This window comes from Vombatus ursinus, unplaced genomic scaffold (assembly GCF_900497805.2).
Source record: "Vombatus ursinus unplaced genomic scaffold, bare-nosed wombat genome assembly UNPS02014804.1, whole genome shotgun sequence".
Classification (NCBI taxonomy): Eukaryota; Metazoa; Chordata; class Mammalia; order Diprotodontia; family Vombatidae; genus Vombatus; species Vombatus ursinus.
The window spans coordinates 12086501-12113586 of NW_020954582.1; the positions used below are offsets into that span (position 1 = coordinate 12086501).

At 44.7% G+C, this 27086-nt stretch overlaps 1 protein-coding gene across 15 annotated transcripts in view; it reads right to left on the reverse strand.

The window, feature by feature from the left end:
* SGIP1 (SH3 domain GRB2 like endophilin interacting protein 1) overlaps positions 1-27086 on the reverse strand; it is a 237108-nt gene that overhangs the window by 198898 nt on the left and 11124 nt on the right. For all 15 annotated transcript variants that reach the window (XM_027874133.1, XM_027874131.1, XM_027874136.1 and 12 more), the window contains exon 2: positions 20509-20553. In XM_027874133.1, coding sequence (XP_027729934.1) covers positions 20509-20518 — 10 coding nt within the window. In that variant the 5' untranslated portion in view covers positions 20519-20553. The remainder of the gene's footprint in view (positions 1-20508; positions 20554-27086) is intronic.

The following is a 27086-nucleotide window of genomic DNA, read 5'->3' on the forward strand; positions in this document are numbered from 1 at the left end:
ATGCCCAGCCTGGGCTTGTAGGTTGGAACAGATAAACCGTATCAGGGAAACCCTAAGTAGGTCAAGCTGGCTGGGGCACGGGGGTCAGCTGCAGATGGATTCTGACAGCGATCCAAAAAGCACAGAGAGGGGAGAAGAAGACTTGGTACATATGTTTACGGGGGAGGGACAGCCTGATTAATCAATAAACATTTAAATGCAGGTTATAGGCCAGGTACTATGCAGTCATCAGTCAGTCAATAATAAAGCACTTATATATTGCTTTAAAGTTTGAAAAATGTTTTTTATCATCACAACAAGCCTGTGGGGTAGAGGTTATTATTATCCACATTTTACAGCTGAGGAAACTGAGGCAAACGGGTGACTTGTTCAGGGTCACACAGTTAGCAAGTGTCTGAGGCTGGATTTGAACTCAGGAAGACGAGTCTTTCTGACTTCAGGTCCTCTACTCCATGCACCACACCCCTCGCCCCCATCTGCCTCAGCATTTTTAAGCAGGCTCTGGTATCACCCTCGAAACACTGGTCCTCTTAGAGAACAAAGGATGAATAACAACAAAACTCCATTGGAGATACAAGGACAAATAAAGCTTATATTCTATTAAAGGAAGTGGCATGAACACTCTTCGTAGATCTAAAGACACTCTCGTGGCCAAAGGCAGAGGTGTAGATAGAGCCCACCTATCCTTCCTTCTGGAGAAGAGAAGTCTTGGCAGGAAACGTATTAACTGTCTTCAAGAAGGGATAAGACTTCTGCTTGACTCCAGAGGACAGAGCTGGTTCCTACGGGGGGAGGTTACAATGAGGAAACTGTCCAACAGAGTCTTGAGGGGGACCGGGGGCCCCCCTCATTGCAGGTCTTCAAGTCAAGGCAGGATAACTAGCTGTCAACTATGTCACAGGGGGATAGTTTGCTCGAGGTGGGAGGGATGAGCTGGCCAAGGAGAACCCTTCCCGACATGAGATTTTGGGAGTCTGGAGGCTGCAAGCCATGAAGCCAGGGGAGGTTTTTCTGAGCCAAGTAAGATCGGGTGCTCTGTGTGGGGCATCTTGGATATTTTTAGGATTCTTTCACTTCTGCTAAAATGCCTCCACAGAGCATTGGTCAGAGATTAGAATAGTTTAGACTGGCGAAAAAAGAGTTTTAGTCAATGACTGAACCCAGCTGTAAGACACTGCACCAAATTTATTGTAGCCCAAAGGCTCCAGTGGTTCTGCTAGTTTAAAAAAAAGGCCTGGTGATCACTGTGCTTCAGAATCTCAGAAAACGAAAGTGGCCTGTGATGGAGAAGACATCTTACTTGGCCGGTTTCCTTTTCTTCAGTCTGAAGCTGGCGGGCTCAATAAAAGTCAGGGGTGAAGCTGATCGGCACAGTCCGTTATTAGCAATGACATTTTTATTACTTGATCCCAACGTGATTTTATCAGTAGAAGGAATTCCCTGGGAGAAAACTCCTTCTACTAACAGAGCCCCAGGTGACCAGAGCATTAAGAATTAGGAGATATGTGAGAGGTCGTGGAGGAGGAAACTGAGGTATAGAGTGAGTGGTCCAGGATCACCTGGCTGGCATGTGTCAAAGGTAAGGACTGAGCCCCAGTCATTTTGACGCTGCACCATGCAGATTTCTGTCTGATACTCCAACATGGATAACCAGTCACCTTACACTTCTACATTTTCTAGAGTGATTACTTTACAAACACAGAGATGGTATTAGCCCAGTGGAAAGAATCCTGGCTTCAGAGTCAGAGAATCTGCCTCTGATCCCAACTCTGCTCTTTACTTCCTGTGTGATCTTGGCCAAATTACTTATCTTCTCTGGGCCTCAGTTTTCTTATCTGTGAAATGGGAGAGTTGCCTTAGCTGGCTTCTGAGGACCTTTCCAGGTCTAGGTCTATGATGCTATGACCCGGGTTTTCAAGTTGACTTTCTGCATCCTTCCACCCACGTGATCTTGGGCAAGTCAGTTAACTTCTTAGATTAAGTTTCTTCCCCTGTACAATGCAGGGGTCTCCACAATCCCTTCAAGTTCCAAGACTATGAATCTTTGAACCCTGTGAAAAATAGCAGATAATAATGGGCTGGCATTCACATGGGCAGCTAGGTGACTCAGTGGACAGAGTGCCAGAAATTCAAATCCAGCCTCAGACACTCCCTAGCTGTGTGACCCTGGGCAAGTCACTTTACCCTGTTTGCCTCAGTTTCCTCATCCGTAAAATGAGCTGGAGAAGGAAATGGCAAACCGCTCCTAAGAAACACTAAATGGGGTTGTGAAGAGTTGGGTATGACTGAACAATAACAAAAGTATTTAAATAGCATTTTAAGTTTTCTGAAGTACTTTACAAATATTTATCACATTTGATCCTCACAACAACCCTGGGAGGTAGGTGCTATTCTTTTCCCCATTTTACAGGTGGGGAAAGTAAAGCAAAGCCAGGGACAAGTGACTTGCCCAGGGTCACTTAGCTAGTAAGTGTTGGGCCAGATTGAAACTCAGGTCTTCCTAACTCCAGCTCCTACCTCTCTACTCACTAAGCTATCCTCTATTTTTCTTCCTCCTCACTGAAATTTTTATAATGTTGCAAAGTCTGCAAAGTGCCTTATACACATAATCTCATTCAATCACCACAATGACCTGGTGGGGTAGGTGCTGCTAGAGGTATTATTGTACCTATTTTATGGACAAAGAAACTGAGGCCAAGAGAGGCAATCAGCAACAGCAAAGTTGGAAAGTCCCAGCTGGGGGTTCCTTCAGTCTAACCTGTCCTTTCCTGCTCTGGCAAGCAAGGAACACTTTCTGGGGGCTCAAGTCATCAGGTATTTTCCGTTTACAAGTCTTTACTTTTTTAAAAAATTTTTAAAAAGGACACCTTTCCTATTTTCCAGCCATAATATGATCCTGATTGCACAGAACAGTCGTACGTTAGCGATCCAATTTGAGGAGGGTTGTCATGGAGACCGGAGAAGGCAGACGGGAACTTCAAAGAGGAAAAACAAGATTTCATCATTTGATCTGGCAACTAGCCCAAACTGGTCCGATTTCATCAAAATGTCATGGAAAGGAAAGTGCCCTACTGCCTGGGTTTGGTGCCCAAGTCAAGAAGAATGGAGATGGGCAGAGAGGCAGTGAGCCACAGAGGGACAGAAAGACCTGGGTTCCAATCCTCCCTCAGATCCTTACCAGATGAGGGATTCTGGGACAGATCATTGAACATCTCTCAGCAACCAGAGGATGCCGGGAAAGAAGGAAAAAACACTTCCAAGCCATGCTAGTGACAGGCATCGGAATCTGGGATAAGAATAGGGAGGATACCTTCCTTCAACTCAATTCAATTCAATACAGCAAATACCTATTATGCAGCAACTATGAATGAGAGGCAACTGGGATACTATCTGTAGCTCTGATTTTCTATTCAGGAAGCCCTGGGTTCAATTTCCACCTTTGACATATGCTGACCATGTGACTCAGGGTAAATCATTAATTTTTTTATTGCTCAGGTAAATTCTTGAAGATTATGTTGTATATTACATTGTGAATTTATAATTATATAAGGTTATACAAATATGTATATATACATAATATAATGGGGTAGAGAGGCATGAGGAAGTTGATCTCAGTTTCCTTATCTGTAAAATGGAAATAATAACGGCACCTACCTCCCAGGGCTGTTGTGAGGATCAAGTGAGTTAACATATGTATAGAGCTTCACAAACCTTGGAGCAGTATATGCATTCTAATTATCATCATTACGCAGCATTTATTAATCATCTACTATGTCCCGGGTGCTGTGATGGCAACACAAAGGATGATAAATGTGGAGAGAGTTTCCTTGTCAGGCATTCCCTTTACTAATGAAATCACAGGTCTGATTCCAACCTTTCCCTCAAAAAAAAAAAAAGAGTATGTCACTGGCAATACAAAAACAAAAAACTGAGCAGGATGCTTCCCTGCGGAAGTTTACATTTGAACCCCTCCCTCTTGTCTACATCATGGAACCAACAGAACCTCTAGAGATCCAGTCTTACTCCCCCATTTTACATATAAGGAAACTGAGCCCCTGAGAGGCACAGGCTCCCAGTTTGCTAGTGACAGCCAGAACTAGCAGCTGGGACTGCTCCCAGCTTCCCCATCCTTTGTCCTTCCTCTTTTCCATGTGGACTATTAGTTGGTGCCTAGTTATTGCATAAGAGCTGAGAATTTTTGCCTCATGTGTGAACTTTAAGTGATGGGGGAGTCTAAGTCAGTTTGCCTTTTCAAAAAAGCCAAACTCCAGCGTCTGCTTCCCTCTTGCTCTAAGTGATGGCATTTAAAATCCCAAACTAGCAATTTAAGGGGGAAGGTACAGTAAGGATAAGACACTAAATCTGTGTCACCATCCTCAAATCCCATCATAGCTTTAAGCCAGGATGATAGACTGCAGCAGGAGGGATCTCTGAAGTTCTAAGAACACATAAAGGAGTCATTAACCTGCTCAATGCCTTTGACGCAGCCAGCAGCCTGGAGGTGATGGAGCAGCCTCGCCTCCAAGCTCGTGACCATCCCAGGACTAACTGACCATAGAACGAACAGGTCTGAACAGATCAAATCCTCTGGAGCTCCGCCCCCCCCCAGGGAACAAAGGCCAAGGCTCTCTGGCTGGAGCTCTCTCTCTCTCTCTCTCTCTCTCTCTCTCTCTCTCTCTCTCTCTCTCGTGGGGGAGGGGTTCTTATAGCCAGACTTGAGAACACAATGAGGATCTGGGAAGGCTCAGTGTTCTAAACTCTCTCAATCTGCCTTATGGTAGAATCTAAGCCTCCCCCCCCGCCCAAGGGGAGACAGGGAAAGGATGAGACGCTGATTCCATTGCATTAAGAAATTCAGTGTGGTAGACGATAGAGTAATATGCATTTGGAGTCTGAGGACTGGTCTGGGCACTCGATGGTTGTGTGACCCTGGGTAAGTCCCTGAACCTCCCTGGGCCCTAGGATCCTGATCTTCACAAGAGCACTGAATTTGGAGCCAGAGGAGCCCTGTTCAAATTCTAGCTCTGGTTCTGACTTCCCACTCATGCGACCTCAGACAAATCACTTAGGATCATAACTTCAGATGTGTAAGGGGCTTTATAAGGTCCTTGAGTCTAACCCCTTCATTTTACAGGTGCATAAATGGAGCCCCAAAGAAGTTAAGTCACCTTCCCAGGTTCACACAGTTAGGCGTCCTTGAAGCAGGATTCAAACAGGACTTCAAATCTAGCATGTATGCCATTCATCACTTAACTTCATCTGTAAAATGAGGTGGGGCATGGACATGATGTACTAGATGACTTCTAAGTACTTTAACGTAAATCTATGATTCTCCGTCAGGGAAATCTAATTAACTTAACGATTTTGCCCAGAATTGAGCCTTTGTTTGGGAATCTGATTGGACTTTCCTGGAGAGGGTGTGAATATGTCCATGAACACCTCATTTGTTTGAGAGGCTTCTCAATATTTCCTGGACCCAGGATTGAACTTGGCCTCCCTAAACCCAGAGCCTGTATTCTGGGGCTTGGAATGGAAAGTGATTCAGATGTCATTGTCAGCAAGTGCTCAGTACTGGACAAAATTCCATAAACTCCACAAGTGGCTAGGTGGTGGGGATACTAAAACAGAGATGAGAACAAGACAGCCCCTGCCCTGAAGAAGCTTACATTCTATTAGAATAGCTCTGAAAAAGCAGAAATGTAAGAAATGCTGCTTCACTGGAGTGTATAAATATCTTCACTGGATGCAAAAACACGCCTCTCAAATTCAGCCTTGAGGTAGGAAAAACTTCCCAACAATTAAGACTGGAGAGGGTATGGACTGCCTTAAGACAGAAGGAGCTCTCTTTTTATTGGAGGTTTCCAAGCAGAGACTGGTTGACCATTTGTCAAGTGCCAAAATGGGGACTCCTTTCAGGCATGGATCGTTGGGTTGGTGGCCAAAGAGGTACCTTCAATCCTAAAGTTCTGAGATGCCTTCTCAGTCTTCGTAGGGTAGCTTGGGACCCCATTGGCTCTTCCCTGGACTGACTTGCTTAGCTACCCTGGAAAATATTTGTTTTGTCCAGCAACACCTCATTATGTACATTCCCCTTCCTCCTCTCCCATCCGCAACCCTCCTCCACTCCCTAATATACATACAGCTACAACATCATGACTAATTGATCTTGGAAGAGGTTCCCGGTCATGTGTCCCAAATCAAATGAGTAGGAAGTTCTTTTTTTCCCTGTTTGCTGGGTTGAACCTGGACATACATTGTTTGGTTCAAGACTGACCTGTCTCTCAAAAAAGGAAAAGCATTCTGATTGTTCCTCAAATCTGATAAAGATCTTTAATGTTAAAAATCCACAATTTTTCCTCCAGTGGGGTTCAGGGGGAGCTAAATAACAGGTTATAAAGACTGAAGCCAGAGGGATGGTATCTACAGTGACCTCAGAAGATTGGAGGCAATGGGAAGGAGGTAGGGAAGGCGTGTGAAGGATGCCTGCTCTCTGTTTTGGGCGGATGCAGAAATGCCTGGTTACTGTTCTTCTTCCCTTCTTTCTGGTTCAGGCCCTGAGGCTGGAGGTCTCTTTTCAGGAATATAATTTGTCTTCTCTGATGGGCACAGCAACAACTAACACCAGGAGAAGAAATCTAATTCCATCTTCTTTGCCTGGGTGTCATCTTCAAAATCATTGCTAGCAATTATATCTTTAATTTGGAGAAGTCATTTTGATGGATTAATGCTTGAACTGAGCTAGAAATTTCCCCAACCAGCCTTGTCTTTACTTGTCCTCATGAAATCTGCCTCCCCTCCCTCCCTTTCTCCTTCCCTCCCTGCCTCCTTTTCACTCTCTGTCTCTGTCTCTCTCAAGTCAGTTGAGCCCCTATATCCTGTCTTGTTATAATTTGGGTGGCCATGCCCAAACCCAACTACTCTTCTTGCTTCTAGTCTCCCCTCCAAATTATCCTATATAGTTTACTATTCTGACTTAATCTTTTCAATGGACATTTATAAGGTCATTCGTTTACTACATAGAGGGAAGGGAAGGGAATAAGAATTTACATAGCACCTATGTGCCAGGCACTGGGCTAAATGCTTTACAATTATTATTTCATTTCATCTTCACTGCAGCAGCTAGGTGTGAAGATAAAGACCCAGCCCCGGAGTCAGAAGGACCTGAGTTCAAATCTGTTCTCAGATACTCACTAGCTGTGTGACCCTGGACAAGTCACTTAACCCTTTTTGGTTCAGTTTCCTCATCTGTAAAATTAGCTGGAGAAGGAAATGGTAAACTACACCAGTATCTTTGCCAAGAAAACCCCAATTGGGATCATGAAGAGTTAGACGTGACTAAAAAGCAACTTAACAATAACAATGGAATTCAATGGTTTGGGCCTGAAGAAGCAGTTCTGGGTATTTCAAATGGAGACCATGTCCAGACTGGTTCTCATCCATGGACTAAGTGACAATTGAATAGACCAGTCAAGATGAGAAGCAAGTCGGAGTCCACTCTGAAGGGCATTAGCGATTCATACCACTCCTGCTTATACATCTTTAAGAATTTCTCCTGGTTTTACTTTGGAAGTTTCCAGCAGGAGTTGGAACTGCTTGAAATCTACCCTTTTTCCCAATACCAAAGACTATCAGAGATATTCTAGGTCAATGTTTTTTTCTCATACTTTTCGTTAAAAGTTTTCTAAGGGTAGGTCTACCTACAGCGACTTTTTTTTTCTGAAAGACTAGACATACTTCAATGGAGCCATGATTTCACTGATGTAGGTAATCTTTCTGATGGTGCACACCCACTGACAGTGGCTCATCTTGTGTACTTTCCATTCCTGTCTCAATACACACCTTCCAGGTACATACATGGATCAAATTGAACAGGAGACGCATGAATGCATTTTACCACCAGAGAAAAGTTATAGCCAAGTAACCTGCTTCTGGTCATGGCCACAGGGATCAGTGACTCAAGAGACTAGAACAGGTACCTACACTGCTGGCTGGGGCTTCCCAAGTTCTGGGGTCTGCTTCAGAGTGCCCTTGGCCTTGGTGTTGAGGTGAATGGTGGGATGAAAACAGAGAAGCAAGGAAAAGGTAGAAAGATGGCATCATGAGGAAGAGATGTGAGTATGAAGCCACAGAGAGCAGACAGATGGGGAGCTCTAGTCAGTTTTGAGATGGGTTAGTGAGCACAATCCAGGTATGAACTTGAGAGAAGTCTATGCTGCTGATTGAGCAGGGAGAGACGGTAGCGTGTTACCTCCTCTTTTATTTCTCTTCTCTCCAGGGAGAAAGGTGAATGTCCCTCTGAGTTACTCACTATCCTCCCTGATGGGCTTGGGAAGCCTTAGTCTTTTTCACAAATGCACATTTTGGTTTACAATAATAATAACTAGCTTTTTGTAACACTTTAAAGTTTGCTAAATTGTCTTATTTGCTATTTGTTGTATTTTTTGTTCATGTGTGCGGATGAAAGGAAGAGATGGAGAATATTTCATCAAAGAGGCAAGATATTTGGTCGACTAAGGCCAATAGCGCAAAGCAAGGAGACACATCTGGCAGAAGGATTGGAGATCTAGACATTCCCCGTAAGAACCCATCAGATGGCAAAGCCCTGGGCTGGGAGTGAGGGAGCTCAGGCAAGTTCCATTTGTTCCTTCCCCAGGAGATCAGACTGTCTTGGGTTTGAAAAGAAGGCTTTGCCTCCATGAAGGGAGGGGTGAGAGGGAGGGAGTTTCCTAGATATCCTCGTGCAAGTCCTCCTGCTCAGGGGATGATTGAAGGCACCTGGGCCTTGCTCACCAGCAGCACCTGGTTCCTATACAAGTGTGGCGGGGCTTCATTATGGGACTCCCTCATGGAATTGAGGAATTCCCTAATCAGGCTGATGAATTTACAGGCTGAAGGTCATCATCAATCCCAAAGAGATTTGAAGAGTTCCCAGACCAAACTGATGAGGCATAGGCAACTCCCTTCTAGTGAAGAATCCTCCTCCGTGGAGCTTATGAAAGTAATTGGATTGTACTCAGTGTAGCTCTTAGCTCTTCAGGACTTGGTCTTGAACTTTTTCCTTGTCCCTTCTTGCAAAGGACAGCAAGGGTAGGGGTGTGTGTGTGTGTGTGTGTGTGTGTGTGTGTGTGTGTGTGTGCTCGCACGCGTGTGTTTTGGGGGGGGTGAAGGATGGGTCTTTAACAAGAGTCCATACTCCTGGGCCTTGAACCACCAGTCAACAGGAGACAGCTCCAGTCAATGGGGACCAATCAGAAAAGTTCACCATGTTCTCTTAGCAAGGCACATGTCACTCACCAAAGGGCCAAGGTTTCAGTCATGTCTGACTTTTTGTGACCAAATTTGGGGTTTTCTTGGCAGAGACACCAGAGTAGTTTGCCATTTCCTTCCCCAGCTCATTTGACAGATAACGAAACTGAAGCAAACAGAGCCAAGTGACTAGCCCAGGAACACAGCTAGTGAATGTCTCAGGCCATATTTGAACTCATAAAGAAGAGTCTTCCTGACTCCAGGCCCAGTGCTTTATCCATTGCCAAGATCTACTATCTGTAATCTCAACAAGTAGATTGTTGGGGGTGTGGGTGGGGACCCACCATATCAAAGAGGGGTTTTCCTGATCACCTCTGCTGCTAGAAATATTGATTAACTAATGTCTTGAGGTGACATGGGAATACTTATCATCTGGGACAGCATTCAAGTCCTTAATGACAGCCCAGCACCTCCTATAAATAGGAAATGGAAGTCTGCTTTCTTTAGTGCAGAGAATTCCTAGCATGGTAACTCCTTTCCCCAAGGCTGATCTGGGCCTGTCTTAGTGGCCAGATTTTAGGGAGTCTCCTGAGGCAAGTAAAATTCAAGTCAATAAATATTCCTTAAGTACCTACTCCTGGCTTTTGTCCAGTGAGTTGTTCTGTGCTAAGTATCGGAGACCCCCAAAAAAGATGGTGGAGACTGTAAGTACACAAGTATGGACAAATATGATACAGGTGGCAGGGATATTGAGGGCAATCTCAGAGCCAAGTTGCAGCATGAAGGGGGTCTGGGAAAGGTGGAATTTTAGCTGAGGTCTGAAGGAAGCCAGGAGGCAGAAATGAGAAGGCAGACGATTCCAGGCATGGGAGCCAGGGAGGAGGCCAGAGTCACTGGATGGTAGAGTACGTGGGGGAGAGCAAAGCATAGGAAGATGGGGAAGGAAGAAGGGGCCTGGAGGGTCTCAAAGGGTTTATGCCGTCTCTCCCAGGACCACTGAGCTGGTAAATTGTAACGAGGGTGCTGTAAATCCAAGCCCACCAATCTAGCCTCCACACCCCAACATCTAGTCAACAGTGCTCCAACTTCAGAGTAGGAGCTGTGAGCCAAACTGAAAACATTGTCATAAATAAGGAAAAAAATGAGTCAGGGAGGCAAAACTAACACTCCACAGCTCTTCGATCCTACCTGCTGTTTAACTCATGTTTAACTCACAAAGCTTCACTCGGACTTGGACCCCGGCAAGAGAGATCGTTGGAATCATCCAAAAACTTATATTTAAGAGGCTAATTGCACGTGGCACTGTGCTAAGACTTGTAGGTATAAGCCTCTCCAAGACAAAGAAACAGCCCTAAAGATCCAGCATGGTACAGAGGAAAGGGTCCCTGGCTCGTGAGTCAGAAGACTCGAGTTCAAATCCTACGCCTGGCAGGAGCTACCAGAGTGACCTTGGGCAAGTCACTTACTCTCTCTAGACCTCGTCTGTACATTGAGGAGCATGGGGATTAGATGTCTTCTTGGGCTACTTCCAACTCTATGCCTACGGTCCTAGGAATAGGGGAAGGAGTGGCTATTTCTTCAGTAAAGAGAAGTCCAATATGGGAGCGTCCCTGTACGGCAGATCAGGAGATGGGATTTTAGGGATTATGTACTAGATGATCATGTACTGGAGGCACACAGAAAAATAAAGGCCTTTACCCAGGATCTCAGAATTAGTGTCAGAAGCTGGATTTGAATCAAAGTTTTCCTGATTCCAAGCCCAGCGATCCATCCACTAGGGCCATCCTGACTCTAGTCAACAATATCAGAAGTGTAAGCCAGTACACAGCTACGTGGGGATATATTTATGCCTTCTGTACGTCAGGTGGTGCTTCCTACCTGTGTGACCTTGGGAAAATCGCGTAGCTCTTCTGGGCTAGTTTCTTCATCAGTAAAATGACAAGGTTGGCTAGGTACAATCCATGGAGGGCTAGACCTGGGGGCAGGCAGACCCGAGTTCAAATTCAGCCTCAGACACTCACTGGCTAGGTCACCAGGCAAATGACTCGACCTCTGCCTGCCTCATCTTCCTCATCTGCAAAATGGGGGTGCCTGCCAGCCTTGTTATGGAGACCAAATGAGATATTTTTAGAGAGCTTTGCAAACCTTAAAGAGCATGCTTGCTCTCATCAGATGGCCTCTGAAGTCCCTCATTCCAGTCTTTCAGGGCAGAAGGAATGGAGTCACACTGCCTTGGATTGAGCCCTGGATCCAGATTCAGAAGACCTAGGTTTGAATCCTGACTCTTCCTCTTATGGCCTAGGTGACCTTGGGCAAATCATTTCCCCCAGTTGGCCTCAGAGTGCTCAGCTATAAAACGAGGGGGTGGGGCTGGATCATCCAGAGGTCTTCACCAAGGGCGGGTCAACGTGCCTGCCTGTGATCTGCTCCATTCACTTCCCTCCCTGGGCCTCATGTCCTGAAGGTCAAGTGCCCAGGTCAGATGAGGCAATCTCTTTGACGTCTGGGATCCTCGGAGGAGAAGGGAGGGCTCCCTCCCAAAGGGGGCATGTCCAGGGAACAGAGGTTGCCTTTCCCTTATTTACCAGCTATCTGCCTTCTCAATCTCATATTCAGATGTTTATTTCCAAAATTTGAAAGGAGACAAAAAAAGTCTTTTATAGACACATGTCAAATATTTTAACCCTCAACATGACCTTTTTCAGGTGTGCAGCAGAAGAGAGAAGTAAAGGGGAGGGGGCTTCAGTGAGACCCCAAACCAGCCAACAACATCAATGATGACAACAATAATAACTAGCTAATACACGTATCATTTTGAGGTCTGCAAAGCACTTTACAAACATTATTTCATTTTGTTCTCAGCAACCCTGGGAGGTAGGTGCTATTATTATCCCCATTTTACACATGAGGAAACTGAGGCAGACAGAAGTTAAGTGTTTATCTATGGTCACCCAGTTAGTGAGTGCCTGAGGCAGGATTTGAACTTAGGTCTTTCTGACTGGAGAGCTCAAATAGTAAGTGCTTCAAACGGGCCAAGAATTGGGCTAAGCATTAGGAATACCCCAAAACAAAAGGCAAAAAAACCAACTCCCTGGCTTCGAGGACCTTCTACTTTAACAAGGGAGATAACACATAAATAACCAGTAATCCAGGGAATCAGGGAGCTAGTTGGTCCAGCAGAGAGAGCACTGGGCCTGGAGTCAGGGGGATGTGAGTTCAAATCCTGCTTTAGACACTCACTAGCTGCTTGGGCAAGTCACTTAGCTTCTGTCTTCCTCAGTTCCTTATCTATAAAATGAGGAGAATAAAAGCATTGGCTTTATAGGGTTGTCGTGAGGACAAAATGAGCAAACACATGTAAAGTGTTTTGCATAGGTAAGTGCTGGCTGGTGCCGTGGCTGCTGCTGTCCTCATTATGGCCATCTCTCTTGGCCAGTCTGATCCTGGGCCTTTCTGACCTCAGCGAGGCTCGGCCTCCGTCAGCAGGCAAAAAGCTGCTCTCAAAGCCCAGGATTCTTAACCTTTTCCATGCCCCGGACCCTTTTCGGTCCTCGTCATTCAGCTGAAGCCTGTGGACCCCTCATGGAATTGGGTCTTTAAAAGCATCAAATAAAAGACATAGGATTAGAAAGGAAGCCAATTATATGGAAACGCAGTTAGCAGAACATGAAAAGATCAAGTCCATAAACCCCAGGTTAAGAGCCTCCGTGAGGCCCATACTTGCAGTCTTTCCAGATGGGTAGGACTTTACCCTTTGCTGGTAACACTTTGAGAATGCGGAGGCACCAGAGAAGGCCCTTAGTGAAGGACATATACATAGGTAAGTCAGGATTGACGGCGGCCAGTCTTCATGAGCTCCTGTCACTATTACCTACCTCAATGCCAGATCTTCCTGAAATAATCATCCTATTCAATTCCAGTATTTTAACCTAGTTCCTTACTAAAGTTCAAACAACTAGTTATTACTAAGTGCTTACTATGTGCCAGGCCCTGGGCTAAGCACCTGGAGTAAAAAAGAAAGAGAAAAGTAGGTATTGCCCTCCTGCACCTCATGGTCTAATGGGGATGTAATAATTAGGTACTTTCTCATTCTCTCTCTCTCTCTCTCTTTCCTTTTCTCTCCTCTCCTCTCTTTCCTCTCTTCTCTCCTGTGCTTCTCTCTTTCTCTCTCTAGATATATATGATAAATATTTATATAAATATATATTCATAGATATTTAGATATAGAGATCTATATTTCTATATAGATATATCTATCTCTATATAGATACTATATCACTGTATTGAGATACATAGATATCTATATAGAGAAAGATATAGATACATCTAGATAGATAGATATCTCTAAATATATATATTTACTTATAGATATTTAGATCTCTATATAGATACATACATATATACAGCTATTACACTATACAGATAGATACATTCCAATGGACTGTGATGTTCAAGAGGGCAATAACTGTGCTGCGGTCTGGCTGAATGAATGACTTGCTAGATAAGGGGAGTTTGGCAGAAAAAATACAAGATGTAGGTTCAGATCACAGGGACTCACAACATGGTTCTCCCACTCACTGCCTGTGGGACGTTACTTCCTCTTGCTAGACCTCAGTTTCCTCATCTGTAAAATTAGGGAATGGGACTAAGTAACATTTAAGGTCCCTTCTGGCTCTAAATTTATGACCCCATATATGGACATGAAACTGCAGCCTAGGGGCCCAAGACGTAAAAATGAAAAATGGCGGACGCTGCCTCCGAGGACTTTACAAATTAAAGCCATCGAGCCCAGGCGCATCCTCATCAAACAGCCTCCAACTGAGGGTCTCCACAAGGTGCCCATTTCACTTCCAGGTAGCTCTAATTTTTAATTACATCAAGCTTACATGAGTTGCATTGCTTACTAAGCTTACTTAGTTACATTGGCTTCTCTGTAACTGCCACCCATCATTCTTGGTTCTCCATTCTGGAATGAGTAGAATAATTTCAATCCCTTGTCCACATGACAGCTTTTCATGTTCTTGAAGACAGCTCTCCTATGAGGAGTCCATTCAAGGCACGCTTCTCTTTCCTGGGCTAAGCAACTCCATTGCCTTCAAGGGGCCCTTGTACAGCAAAATCTCTCATCCTATTCCCAACCCCATTCCCTCATCCCCTTATGGAGACCTAGAACGTGGAAAATGTCCATGTTCTTTTCCTCTCTGATGTCATCGAGTCTTTCCCCATGATTTGCCTAAATAAATTTTTATTGAAGATGAAGCCTGTCTTTTTTAATGGTCTTTTTAAAAAGTTTAATAGTCTTTAACCTTTTGAATATACATGCAAAATATTGAGTCTAATAAGTAGTTTTAGGTTCTAGAACTCAAGCCTTAAATGAATTTGGAAAAAAAAAGAAATTGAAATTGACTAGAGACCTGCCCACCCTCAGTTGAAGGTGAAGTTTAAAAAATGAAAACAAAAGTCACTCTCAAAATCTGTGGGAATAGACGGGAGAACTCCAGGCATGCCTGTGCCTTTAAACTCCTAAAGTTCCGGGGATCTGTGAAGTGAGCAGTCACTCTGCTGTGACGTTCCAATTCCAATTTGGTAGCAAGTATCAGATCAAAGCATTTTCAGAACACTCGACAGGCCCCCATTCCCAGATGCAAAAATGTCTTCGTTGTTTACAAGAAGATCCAAGCAACAGGAGGTCAGAACCCCTTAACAGGGAATTGCAAAATGCCTAATTTTGAGCACAAATGGCTTTCAGAAACAAAGAGGGCTTTTGACCAGAATCAAATGAAAAGAAGTATTTTTTAAAACATTAAAGAATCATAGAATCACAGAGCTAAAATTAGGAGGTGCTCTCCAATGCTATCATTTTTTTTTCTGATGAGGAAACTGAGGCCCAGAGAGGTAAAGAGATGTGCCCAAGATCACGCAGGTATTAAGTATGACAGCCATGATTTAAGCCTGGGTCCTCTAGCTACATATCACATCAAGCAGCCTTCCTTCAAGAATACAGAAGCAATGAGGCCTAGTACCAAGTTAGCCAGAGTAATTAGTTTAAATAAGAAATTCACAGATGGTAGGCTAGAGTGAGCTCCTCATCCACCAGTCAGCTGAGGCCATTCTTTGGTTTGGGGTACTTGCCCTACTTGACAAATTATTTGTTACAGTCCTGACTCAGAGAGAGTATGGAGGCATCTGGGTGGCTCAGCAGATAGAGCGCTGGGCCTGGAGTCAGGCAGACCTGAGCTCAAATCCAGACTCAGACACTCGCTCGCTGTGTGACTCTGGCCAAGTCACTGATCCTCTTTCTATCTCGGTTTCATCAACTGTAAAATGGAGATCAGTTTCTTCAGCTCTAAGATGGGGATAATAAGAACACCTACCTCTGGAAAACTGCTAAGGTGTTCTCCTGCTCTAACCCTATGATTCTCTGATACGATGCTCCCACGTCCATCAGTAAAGGCCAGGAATATAAGGCAGTCAGGTTACAAACAAATCGGAGCCAGGGAGACAAGATGGGTCGAAAAGCCAGTTCCCTCTCCCCTGCCTGGCTCTCTCTTCCTAAGCTAGTCCTGAAGTCCTGTTTCAGCGGCTAACACCCTTCCCCACTCGGCAGGGACCCTCTCAAGAGAACCTTCATCCTGACCTAACCTGAAGCTCACCTGGGCTCTGATTCATTATCTTACCCTCAATAGAAGGGATCACCTTATCTGTGCTCTCCCATGACCATCACCAGCCTGACTTGGCCTAGGGAGAATTTGACACTGACTTCTATCGAGATGGATAGATAATCTACAAAGTATGTAACACCAAGAACAATAATAACTTACATAGAGCTTTTAGGTTTGCAAAAATGCTTTACATTTTATCCTATGTGAGCCTCGCCATAATCCTGGGAAGTAGGTGCTATTATTACCCTATTTTACAGATGAGAAAAGTAAGGCCAAGAATCTGAGGCAGGATTTGAATTTAGGTCTTCCTGTCTCCAAGGCTAGCACTCTATACTACCTAGTTACCTCAAGTCAAGTATATGACTTGTTTCCAATGACTTTAGAAAGCATATTTTTAAATGGCCTTATTTAATTCCTCCAAAGCAATTCCTTCTCCTGCCCCAATCTACATACAACAGTTGACCCAAATTAAAAACAAAACAAAACAAAAACAAAAACAAACAAAAAAACAAACCAAAAGCATGGCATACTTAGCCAACATTCAGTTACTGAATCTTAGGTTTCCTTGGGCCACAGCAAGCCCAACTACTTTAAATCATTGTCCATGGAGGCTGGATACCCCCAAATTCTGTAGCATTACTCAAATCAAGAATCTTCACAGATAAATATATTTAAAAAAAATAAACCAGTTATCATGGGGTTCTTGCAAAGGTCTGGGTTGGTTAAGAGTTTTATAAAAAATTCATAAAATGAAGTAAGATTTCTCAGACTTGCTGGTAGCTTGCCCAGAGACATCTTCTAAATGGTTTTGACTCTTTGAAATAATTTATCAATGTAATTGAAGTGGTAACAAAATGCCTTATCCTCGCACGTTTTGTCAAGTATTTTGTCTCTTCTGGTTGTTCTCATCAAGCAATGAGAGTTGAAGAATCTTGCCTTATTCTAAGATGATGTAAAACCAAACTTTATCTGGGGCAACTCTAGAGTATATTTCAATAGCAACAATCTAACCTACCTTTATTAAGCCCCAGATGTGGACAGAGCCCTGTCCTAGGTGCTAGAAGAGATACACAGATTGGGTAAGACACGATCTCCTCCCTCATGAAACTTCTGTCCAGTGCAGAGTTTCATAATCTAGGGCCAATGAACGTTTGAAAAAATATGTTTTGATAACTTTTTCAATGTAGTTGGTCTTCTTTGATGCATTTAAAAATCATCAAATTGGATGCCTTGGGATCTGAAAAGAGATTCCTAGGCTTCACCAGACTCCCAAAGGTAAAAAAAAAGAAATTGAAAATTGGAAACAAAGATGGTTGTAAGACCCTCATTTATGTGTATCTGTGTATGTGGGGAGGGGAAGGGGGAGAAAGGAGAGTGGTGGATTTGGGCACATACTAGATTAACTATAATGCTAACATGTTTGTTTAGTTAGTATGGCATTGGGGATATAGAGCTTGCCTTGAAGCCAAGAAGACCTGGGTTCAAATCCTGTCTCTGACCCATAGTTGCTGGGGAAATCTGGGCAAAGCAATAGATTAAGGTTCTAGCCAACTCCTTTGGACTATAAGTTGCAGAGAAAGCATGTGTTCAATAGTTTTCAGTTGAGTCTGACTTTTCATGACCGCATTTGGGGTTTTCTTGGCAAGGATACTGGAATGGTTTGCAATTTCCTTCTCCAAGACATCTTACAGATGAAGAAACTGAGGCAAACAGGATTAAGTGACTTGCCCAGAGTCATACAGCTAATACATGTCTGAGGCAGGACTTGAACTCAGGTCCTCTGGACTCTGAGCCTGATCCTCTACCCACAATGCCACCTAGATGCCCTTCCAGAGAAGGAGCTGACCTGGATTGATGGGGAGAGTTTCCTCACCTGAGAGTTCCCTATACCAATGAAATCAAGTCCTCCCCCATCCTTTCAGAGCAGGTCCACTCTCTGCCTTAATCCAGACATTCCATGGCATTCTTCCCCCCAGGTGACATATAGTCAGGATGGCTTTCCATGCACAGCTGCCATGTTAGGAACCCTTTTCCAAGACTACTTCTGCTTTCGAAGATTATCTGAGAATACCTGCCCCTCTTACCTTTGGATGGATCACACTGGGCTAAGCACAGCTGTTCTACACAGCACTGAAATGATTTTGACATGAAATTTGGGGTCTGATATTAAAAACCACAAACTCATATGAGTCAAATCCCGAAAATTAAGTTAGAAGGCCAATGGCCTGCCAATGGAGTTTAAGACGGCCCTTTATTCAGGCCCAAGTAGTGTTATTTCTACCATGTTTAACCAACCCCCCCTCCCCCACCAGTCATCAAGTTTATTTCTCGGTTCTTTTTCTAACCTCACTGAGACATCATAATGATTTAAAATTGTGAAAGCAATTACAGAAAAACTAGAGATGGTCCCAAGCAGCAAACATTAGAAGAACTTGTAAACATTAGTTGTATACATATATATATTCAAATGTATATATACACACACATGCATTCATACACATATGTGTGTGTACATATGTAACTATCTCAATAACACCACATGGAATTTGTGCTCATTCTGAGCTTCCATCCTGCATCAGAGCTGGAGCTGGCCAGGCCAACAATCGTGCATGCTGAATGCCAACATAAGCCTGTTTCAGTTCCCATCTCAGTTTGGAGGAGCCCTTGGACAAGAATCTTGTCCTCTTGGGCTGACGCTCTGAGATGGTACAATGGACTCCATCAACCGGGGCTCAGCAGTACCAAGCAATGTTGCTAGCTTGAGTCCCACACTTTTACTACCTAGTCTACTAAAACTACTAGTCAAAGGGTACACATTAACTTTGCAGAGCGAGACTCAAAGCAAACCAGAAAGAGCACAGCAGGCACGTTTTGATGAGGGGGAGAAGGAAGAATTTCCCATGAGACACTGGTATTTAAGGGGGCCTTGAACTGGAGAGCGGAAGAAGGAGCTTTCACCTTGCCATCAAAAGCTTAGCTCCATTCTGAGTTCATGGAGCTGATTGAATCTCACATCTCAGCAAATCTGATTTGTTAGACCTATGTTGAAAAAGCTGGCTTCAGAGGTCTTTGCAAAGGAAACCAGGCTCCACCATGAAATCACATAGAATCACTCTTTTAAATAAATTATTAACTCCTCCCCCCACCCCCCAAAATCAGAATGCCATGACTCAATGATTCTTCCTTCATGTAAGGAACATTAGCAATACATAGATATACACACATATTACAATATAACCACTAGATCAAAAGAAATTAAATTTTGGCCAAATAGGCATGTGCTACATCGACTTAAAACGTCACCATTAGCCCCTTAATTTACAGGTAGGGGAGTTTCTGAGAAACATTTTAACCCTCTCCATCAGAATTTTGCCCAATAGAGAAATGGTCCCCCCCACCCCCACCCCAGGTTCCTGGCTGATTTGAGAATAATGCATTCTCTTCTGCAATGGTAAAATGTAGGCTGGGGACATCAATTCTGCCTGTCATCGTGGAGAAGGCCAACACTTTTGCATCATTCTCTTGTGTGAAAATGGAGAGAGAAGGGGACAAAAAAATCAAAGCCAGCTCTAGGCAGACTGTTTATTTCCCCCTCAGCTTAATGGCTGTGTGGGTTTTAGAGGTGTCCTCGGGCTGTTGCTCTCTCAGGGATGAAGCGACAATTAAATAGAGCATTATATGGTTCATAATGCATCCACATAGGCAAAAAAAAAGTTCCTCTTTCCACTAAATACCCAGCTTGTCAGCACCAGCGGGGAGTTGTCTTTTCATGACTAACGGAGGGCCGATCGCACAGGGTTAATAAGCATTGGTGCAGCAAAATGGGGCTTGGAACTGGAGAGTATTTGGAGCTTCGAAATACTGTCAGATCTTCAAAGAGCTGAGCAGCCTCGCTGTTTTCTTTAGAGTTTCCCATTTTAATCCAGAAATTTTTGGTCGAATGTTGCAAAAGGGAGAGACAGCCAACCATACCCCAACTGTAGTGGGCTCCTTGGGTCCAGACTCAGTCAACTGAAACATAGCTTTACTCTTGAAAAAAGCAACTCAAATGCAGAGTGAGCAAAAAAATTGTCCAGTCTGATTCGGAGTTTTGTTGTTTTTTTTTTTTTTAAGAAAAAAAATTAATCTGAAAAGAGACAGGTCACCATGTGGGTAACTTTGTCAATGACCTCTCTTGGCTAATGCTGAATTCAGAAAATGAGTTTCCATTGTAAATGATTAATCAAGATAGCCCAAGGAGCCCAGCCCAGAAAAAAATAAAATAAAACACCTTCTCTCTCCTAACTTGTTTGCCCAGCAAGCTCTTTCCCTGTGAGCTCACATCCCTGGGAAGACTTCAGGGTTTTTGCTCTCTCTGGTCCAGGAAATGAGGTGGGGGAAATCTGTGTGCTCCCAGCTAAGGAGAAGCCCTGAGGTCTCATTCCTGAATCTGCCTCCGGTCTGCTGCAAGTGGATATGCAGCGTTGGAGCCTGGCGAACAGGTCCTGGGAAGGAGCCCCATCTGCACACTGGTTTCAATTAGGACCACGGGTCCCAAACATCCCAGGCAATCACGGGCCTGGGGAGCCATCCCAGGGAACAGGGCAGGGGCATCACCTACCTTCCATCATGGTGGCAGAATCGCATTCCTCAATTTCCAAGGAGCCTGGAAAAACACGGGAAAATAGGATCCTGGTTACCAGTCGGGTCCCCCTCCCCCCACCCCCAACCCCCCACTGCTGGCAGAGAGGAGCTGGACCCCAGGCAGAGCGAAGCCTCAAAGCGAACGGCAGGCCACGGATGCGGCTGCCCTGTACCACCTAGAGGATGGCAGGAAGATGCTGGGAGAGAAAGGGACAGCTCGCTGAGCTCACACGCCTGCCAAGGGCTCAGCCAATCCCTTCCTCCCTGTACCTTGTCACATGGTAGCCAGCTCGCATCTCCTGACACAATACCCCCGGAGAACACACAAGAACCTATTTCTCAGCCCCATCCTCGGCGCTCCCCCCGCCCCCCAAGCTTTCACCAAACATACAACCCTGCTCCTACCTGTGACGCACTTCCCTCACTGCCCCCGCGGCCTCTCTCATCCTATTGCAGCAACTGGGTGAAGGGAAGGGGATTAATTACCGGGCACTGTCAGATGCAGGGGTGGGGGCTCTGGGCCGGGCTGGGAGGGACCATTCCTGCAAAGCGCAGCTCTGGATCAGCGCGAGCAGCCAGCCAGCCACTCCATCCCTGCGGCTCCTGGCGAGGAGGCATTCCAGATGGCAGAGGCTGGGGGGTCCGCCCACCCCACCACACACACAGCGGAGAGAGGACAGAGGGGCGAGTGCGACCTGGCTGGACCAGGGTGCTGGCCGCTTTCGCCTCTCCCCAGCTAGCCAAGAGAGAATTAATCCAGCTGACGTCGCTTCATCCACAAATAGTCTCCCCACCCCAGGCAACCCAGAGGGTGATGCAGAAGAAATCTCCACCAGGCTGTCTAGGACAGAGCTGGCCCGGCCATTGAGTCCTGCCAAGGGGCAGGGATTGTCCTGGACACAAAGAAACAAAAGGGAGACCCCGCCGAGATCAGCCTGACCCGGCTGGAGGTCATGTGGGAAGGGGCAGGGCAAAGCCGTAGAGAGAGGGAGCCCAACTGAAGCCGCTGGGCAGCCTCACAGGGGTTCAGTGCTGCCTTGCACGGATGCCTTCTGCAGCAGCAGCAGCTAGAGAGACTCCCCCCCCACCCCGGGTGTGACTCGCTGTCCTTCTTTGGGGAAGATGGGCACCGATTCCTAACATCATCCTTCCTCTGGGAAAGCTGCCCATGCCAAGCCCCCTGTCCTGGAAAGTGGGCATGCCCAACTTGGGGATGTTTGGTTTGACTGGACTAAAGATATGTGACAGGAGTTCTGCTCTTCTTTTCAGTGGGGGGGGGGGAGAGGGAGAGGGAGAGAGAGGGAGAGGGAGAGAGAGGGAGAGGGAGAGAGAGAGAGAAAGAGAGAGAGAGACAGAGAGAGAGAGAGAGACAGAGAGAGACAGAGACAGAGAATATGAATAAATATGCTTGCTAATTGAAAAAATAAATGAAAATGTAAAATACAGGGAGGTGAACATTTTTTTTTTTATTAAGTTACACTTCATGCAAAACACTGTACCAAGCTTTGGAGATACAAATAGAAAAGATAATGTCTGCTCTCAAGGAGCTCACATTCTGTTAGGGGGAAGGTAAAACATGTTTTGTTTCCCCAATACTTAGTACAGTGCCTGGCGCATAGTAAGTGCTTTTTTTTAATTTTTTTTTTTTTGTTTTCAACATTTACTTCCACAAAACTTTGAGTTACAAATTTTCACCCCATCTCACCCCTCCCCCCACCCCGAGGTGAACATTTTTAAAAAGCAAAGGGAATGGGGGAGAGTTTTCATGGGCGCAGGGCTGCTGCAGCCCCAGGTGGAGCCTGCCTTCTGGCAGGCTGTGCCTTGCCTCCCTCTCCTGTTCGTAGTCATGCTCAGCTCTCCCGGAGCTCAGCAGAGAGGATCATCTCCCCAAGGGGCTATGGGAGCCTTTCTGCTTGAACAGGTACTAGCTGGCTTCCTGCTCTGCAGTTAATGAGAGACTTTGTCCACCCATAATATGGCTGCTTATAGAGATGGAAAAATGGGAGGATGCACGGTGCTCTCTTGGAAAGAGCTCTAGAGTAAGAAGACTTGAGTTCAAATCCTGCTTCTGTCACTCGCTCCCTTATACTAACTTCCTTGGGACTCAGCTGCCTCATGTGTAAATGAAGGGAGTTGGATGGTCTCTGACATCCAAGATTCCTGGGAGACACCAAGGTCTGGTGCTCCTTTACTCAGAAAGGCAGCTAGGGCTGTTTGGAAGAGTCAAAGTCCTGGGTTCAAGCTCTGGCACAGCCTGACTGTGTGACCCTGGGCAAGTCACTTTGCTTCTTTGGCCCTCGATTTCCTCATCTATAAGATGGACTGAATTAATATTTGCATCACAATGTTAATTGTGAGCCAGCATGGTTCAGAGAAAAGAACTCCTGCCAGGCGCATACTGGCTTAGAAAACCATAAGTGAACATTATCTGTGTTGTGTTGTATTTTTATTTATTTTGTTCAACAGTCCCCAATCACATTTTAATCTAGTGCAGGCCATGCACCCGTTTTGCCTGGAGGATGAGGCTGAGTCTGACACCTCTAGTTTAGAGGTTAGCATGAGGAAGGCCCAGGTTTGAGCCCAGCTTCTCACACTAACTGGCGGTGTGAATCTGGGCCAATCACATCAACCTTCTTGTGCCCCAGGCGTCTCATTAAGGTTTTACGTTGCACAGCAGGTGCTGATCGGCCTGGGTAAAAGGAGGGTCTGTTTTTAGAAGTTCCCTATATTGATGAAACCAGAAGTCCCTCCAAAAAAACAAAACAAAACAAAACAAAAAAGCCCCAAACAACCCAATAGCTCATGTTTATGTAGCCTCAATCGACAAACCTTTTTCTTAACACCTCACTATGTCCTAGGCACTAGAGATATAAAGACAGGGGTGAGACAGTTCTTGCCCACAGGTAACTTACATTCTATGGGGAGACAACAGGTGCATCTCTAGGTATAGAAAGGTGACGCTTGCTTACATTAAGCTCATTTAGTCCTCATAAAAACTCTATAAAGTGGGCTTTTATTCTTCCAATTTTACAGATGAGGAAACTGAGGCTGTGCAGTGAAATATAATTTGCCTGTGGTCACATCACTGGTTAATATCTGAGGCAGAATTTGAATGTAGGACTTTCTGGTACCAGTTGTCTCTCCACTTGAGCTCACAAAACAGTTGTGAGAAAAGTGCTTTGTGAATTGTAAAGTGCTTTAGAAATGTGACCTCTCTTTTTCCTCTCAGTCACAATTTGAGAAGAATTAATAATGGTCGGTGACTTCTCTAAGGCACTTTACAGTTTGTAATGCACGTTCTACATGATCTCATTAGAAATTGTCAGGAAGGAAAGAGAAATGCTAGATAGAAATGCTTCTCAGGGCCCTTGAAACCAACTTGAAGTACATTGGTAGGGACATGGGTAGGACAGGGGTAAGTACCCATGTAGGACCTGGGTAGAGGTATTGCATATACATATATAATAAAAATATTATAACTATATAATTATTATATACAACATACAATTATAATTTAATTATATTAATATAATTAAACATATAATAATAATATTAACAGCTGGCCTTTTAAATCTTGCAAAGCATTCTAGCTACTGTGGGTATTATTATCCCTATTTTATAGATGGGGAAACTGAGACTCAGGAAGTTTTTGACATGGCCACACAACTAGAAAATGTCAGAAGTAGACTTTGAAGCCAGGTCTTCCTGACCACACAATTAATCAATTAGCAAGCATCTATTAAGTTCCTACTATGGGCCAGGCATAATCTGAGGGAAGAAAGAAGTAATCCACCCCTGCCCTCAGGGATGTTATGTTCTCTTTGGGAAGAAACCAGAGCAGGAGAATGTTAAGAATTGCGGTTCTGGAGTCAAGGACCTGGGTTCAATTCCTATCAGACAATGACTAGGTCTTCGTCTCTACTGATCTCAGTTTCCTAATCTGTAAAGCAAAGTAATTGGACTTAGTGGCCCTTCAGGTCCCTCTGGTTTCACACCCACCATCTTAGAAGTGCATCTAAGCCCAGGGCTCTCTCCTTGATGCCATTGAAAGGAAAGAAGGAAGGGATGAGGAGAGAGACGCCTTTTCAGAGACCTCCAGAGCTAATGGCAGACACAGCCATGCTTCCCTCTTTCAGAAACACAGCCATGCTCACCTCTTTCTATTCTATTGCCAGAAAGACAGCCCTACTCACCTCGCTTCTTGTTGTGAGGATCAAAGAAAAGGAACTCAAAAGGTGGCATAAGAGAGTGTGTTGGACCTAGATTCAGGGAGACCTGGGTTCAAATCCTCTCTCAGACAGGCATTTAGTTTGTAACTTTGGCCTTCTCTGATGCTGCTGCCTCCCAGCCAGGAATGTTTATTCTATTAAAAAATATTCTGTGGTCTGCTGTACTTCTCAAATCAATTTTTATCACTAGTCAGAACTTGACTTGAGAGCCTATTACAAAATGCCTGCCCAAATGAACTGTGTAAATCATGATGTAAAAATAATTTAGGAAGTAATTAAGACACATGGGGCAGCTAGGTGGTACAATGGATAGAGCACTGAGCCTGGACTCAGGAAGACAGGAAGACTCATCTTCCTGAGTTCAAATCTGGCCTCAGACACCAACTATGTGACCCTGGGCAAGTCACTTAACCCTGTTTGCCTCAGTTTCCTCATTTGTAAAATGAGCTGGAGAAGGAAATGACAAACCACTCCATTATTTCTGCCAAGAAAATCCCAAATGAGGTCACGAAGACTCAGACATGACTGAACAAGAACAATTAAGATACATTCAGGTGAGTGAGAAAGGAGAATGTGGGTCATCGACCCCTTACCATTCCCTTGCCAATGGGGGAAGGGAGATAGAGACCCTGGGACCCTGCAAGACCACTCCAAGGGAGGGTCTCACCAAGGAGCTGTGGATGAGGTGGGGCAGGGGGGAGGTGACCTGGAGGAGGTGCTGGTGAGTAGGTTTACCACCTGGAAGTTTCCTATGTGAACTGATTATTCCTGCAATCTCAGTGCTAATTAGGCTCCGTGGCTTCTACCCTGCTGAAGGAGTGAAGGATTTGTCAAAGGTGAATGTAACACTCAGAAACTGGACAGTCTTTTAACATCACTCTTTTCAATGTCTAAGACCTCTGAACTTGTGTGTCCTGTGACAAAGCGTTAATCTGTCCATCCTAGTTAGAGCTCTGTTCACCCTCTCATCTCATAGACTGTAAACTCCTCAAGGGCAGGGACCCAAATTGTTCCTTCTTTTTCTTACCTCCCTCCCTGCCTAGCACAGTCTGTGGAATTCTTGTTGAAGTGTGTTCTCTGCCCATCATCACTTGTTCCTTTTCCCATTAGGACTGATATTTATTTAGTGCCGATAATGGAGAGCTCCCTTTCCTCTTTAGTAACTCGACGTTTGTTCTCACTGAAAAAACTGAGGATTACTAAGAGTAGTTAGAGCTAGAAGGGAAGATAATGAAAAAGATTCTTTTTTTTTTTTAAACACTGGTGTAACCACAGTCTCCCACAGGACCAAACAAAGACACTGAGACCACTTCTTTCTCTGAGGGTACTTATATACAATGTCCTCTGCATTTCAAAAGACAGGTTTCCCAGCTAGCCCTGGAACTTTCTTCCCTAAAAACCCTCAAGATTATAGTATTTTAAAGGGGATGGGAATTCTAGAGTAGATACCTCTACCTTCAATTCCACCAAGATTTTTCTGAGCTATACAAGCAAAAGCTAAACTAGTCAAAGGAAAATAGAATAAATAAGAGAGAGTCTCTGTCCTCCCAGAGCTTGCAATCACCTTTCCAGACATTTCCTATTATTCCCCTTCTTGTCTATATCTAATCCAAATGGTTATTGTTGTTCTCCAAATCTGATGTCATTTGCCATCTTCGAGGCATCGCCTAGGCTGCCCTCCCTTCTGCCCCTTAGAATCCCTGGCTTCTTTCAAGCCTGAGGGGTCACCTCCTATAGAAGCCTTTTTCCTGATTCCCTCCGAATGGTTAGGGCTCTCTCCCCTCATATCACTGGGTATTCACCTCAATTCACCTTCACACCCCATCCAGGCATTCACTCAGACCATCTTTCCATCAATCTGCCTGTTCACTCAACCCTCACCTGCCCCACTTTCCTCTTCTTTCTCTGGCTGCAGTAATCAAATCAAAGTATCACTGCTTTTGGAAATGCCCTATAGGTTGATGGCCTAACAACACATCAACTCAACATCCTGGTGACTCCCCAGACCAAAACCCTCTTCTGGGCCCCCACTCTTGTATATTTACTGCCCTCTTCTTTTAGAATAGATATTATTTGAGTGATGCAACACCTTATGTATCTGTATTTCCTCAGAGCTGAGCACAGAGTAAATGCTCCATAAATGCACTCTCTCCTCATACCAACCTGCCACTTAACCAAACAGGTTACTAGTCACTTTAGACAAGCCCACAAGTTGGCTGCCTGAGTAGATGGAAGGAAAGAATGAAATCATATTAATGGCTTATATTTTTGTAGCATTGTAAAGTCTAATCAAGTCAACAAGCATTTCTTAAGCACCTACTATATG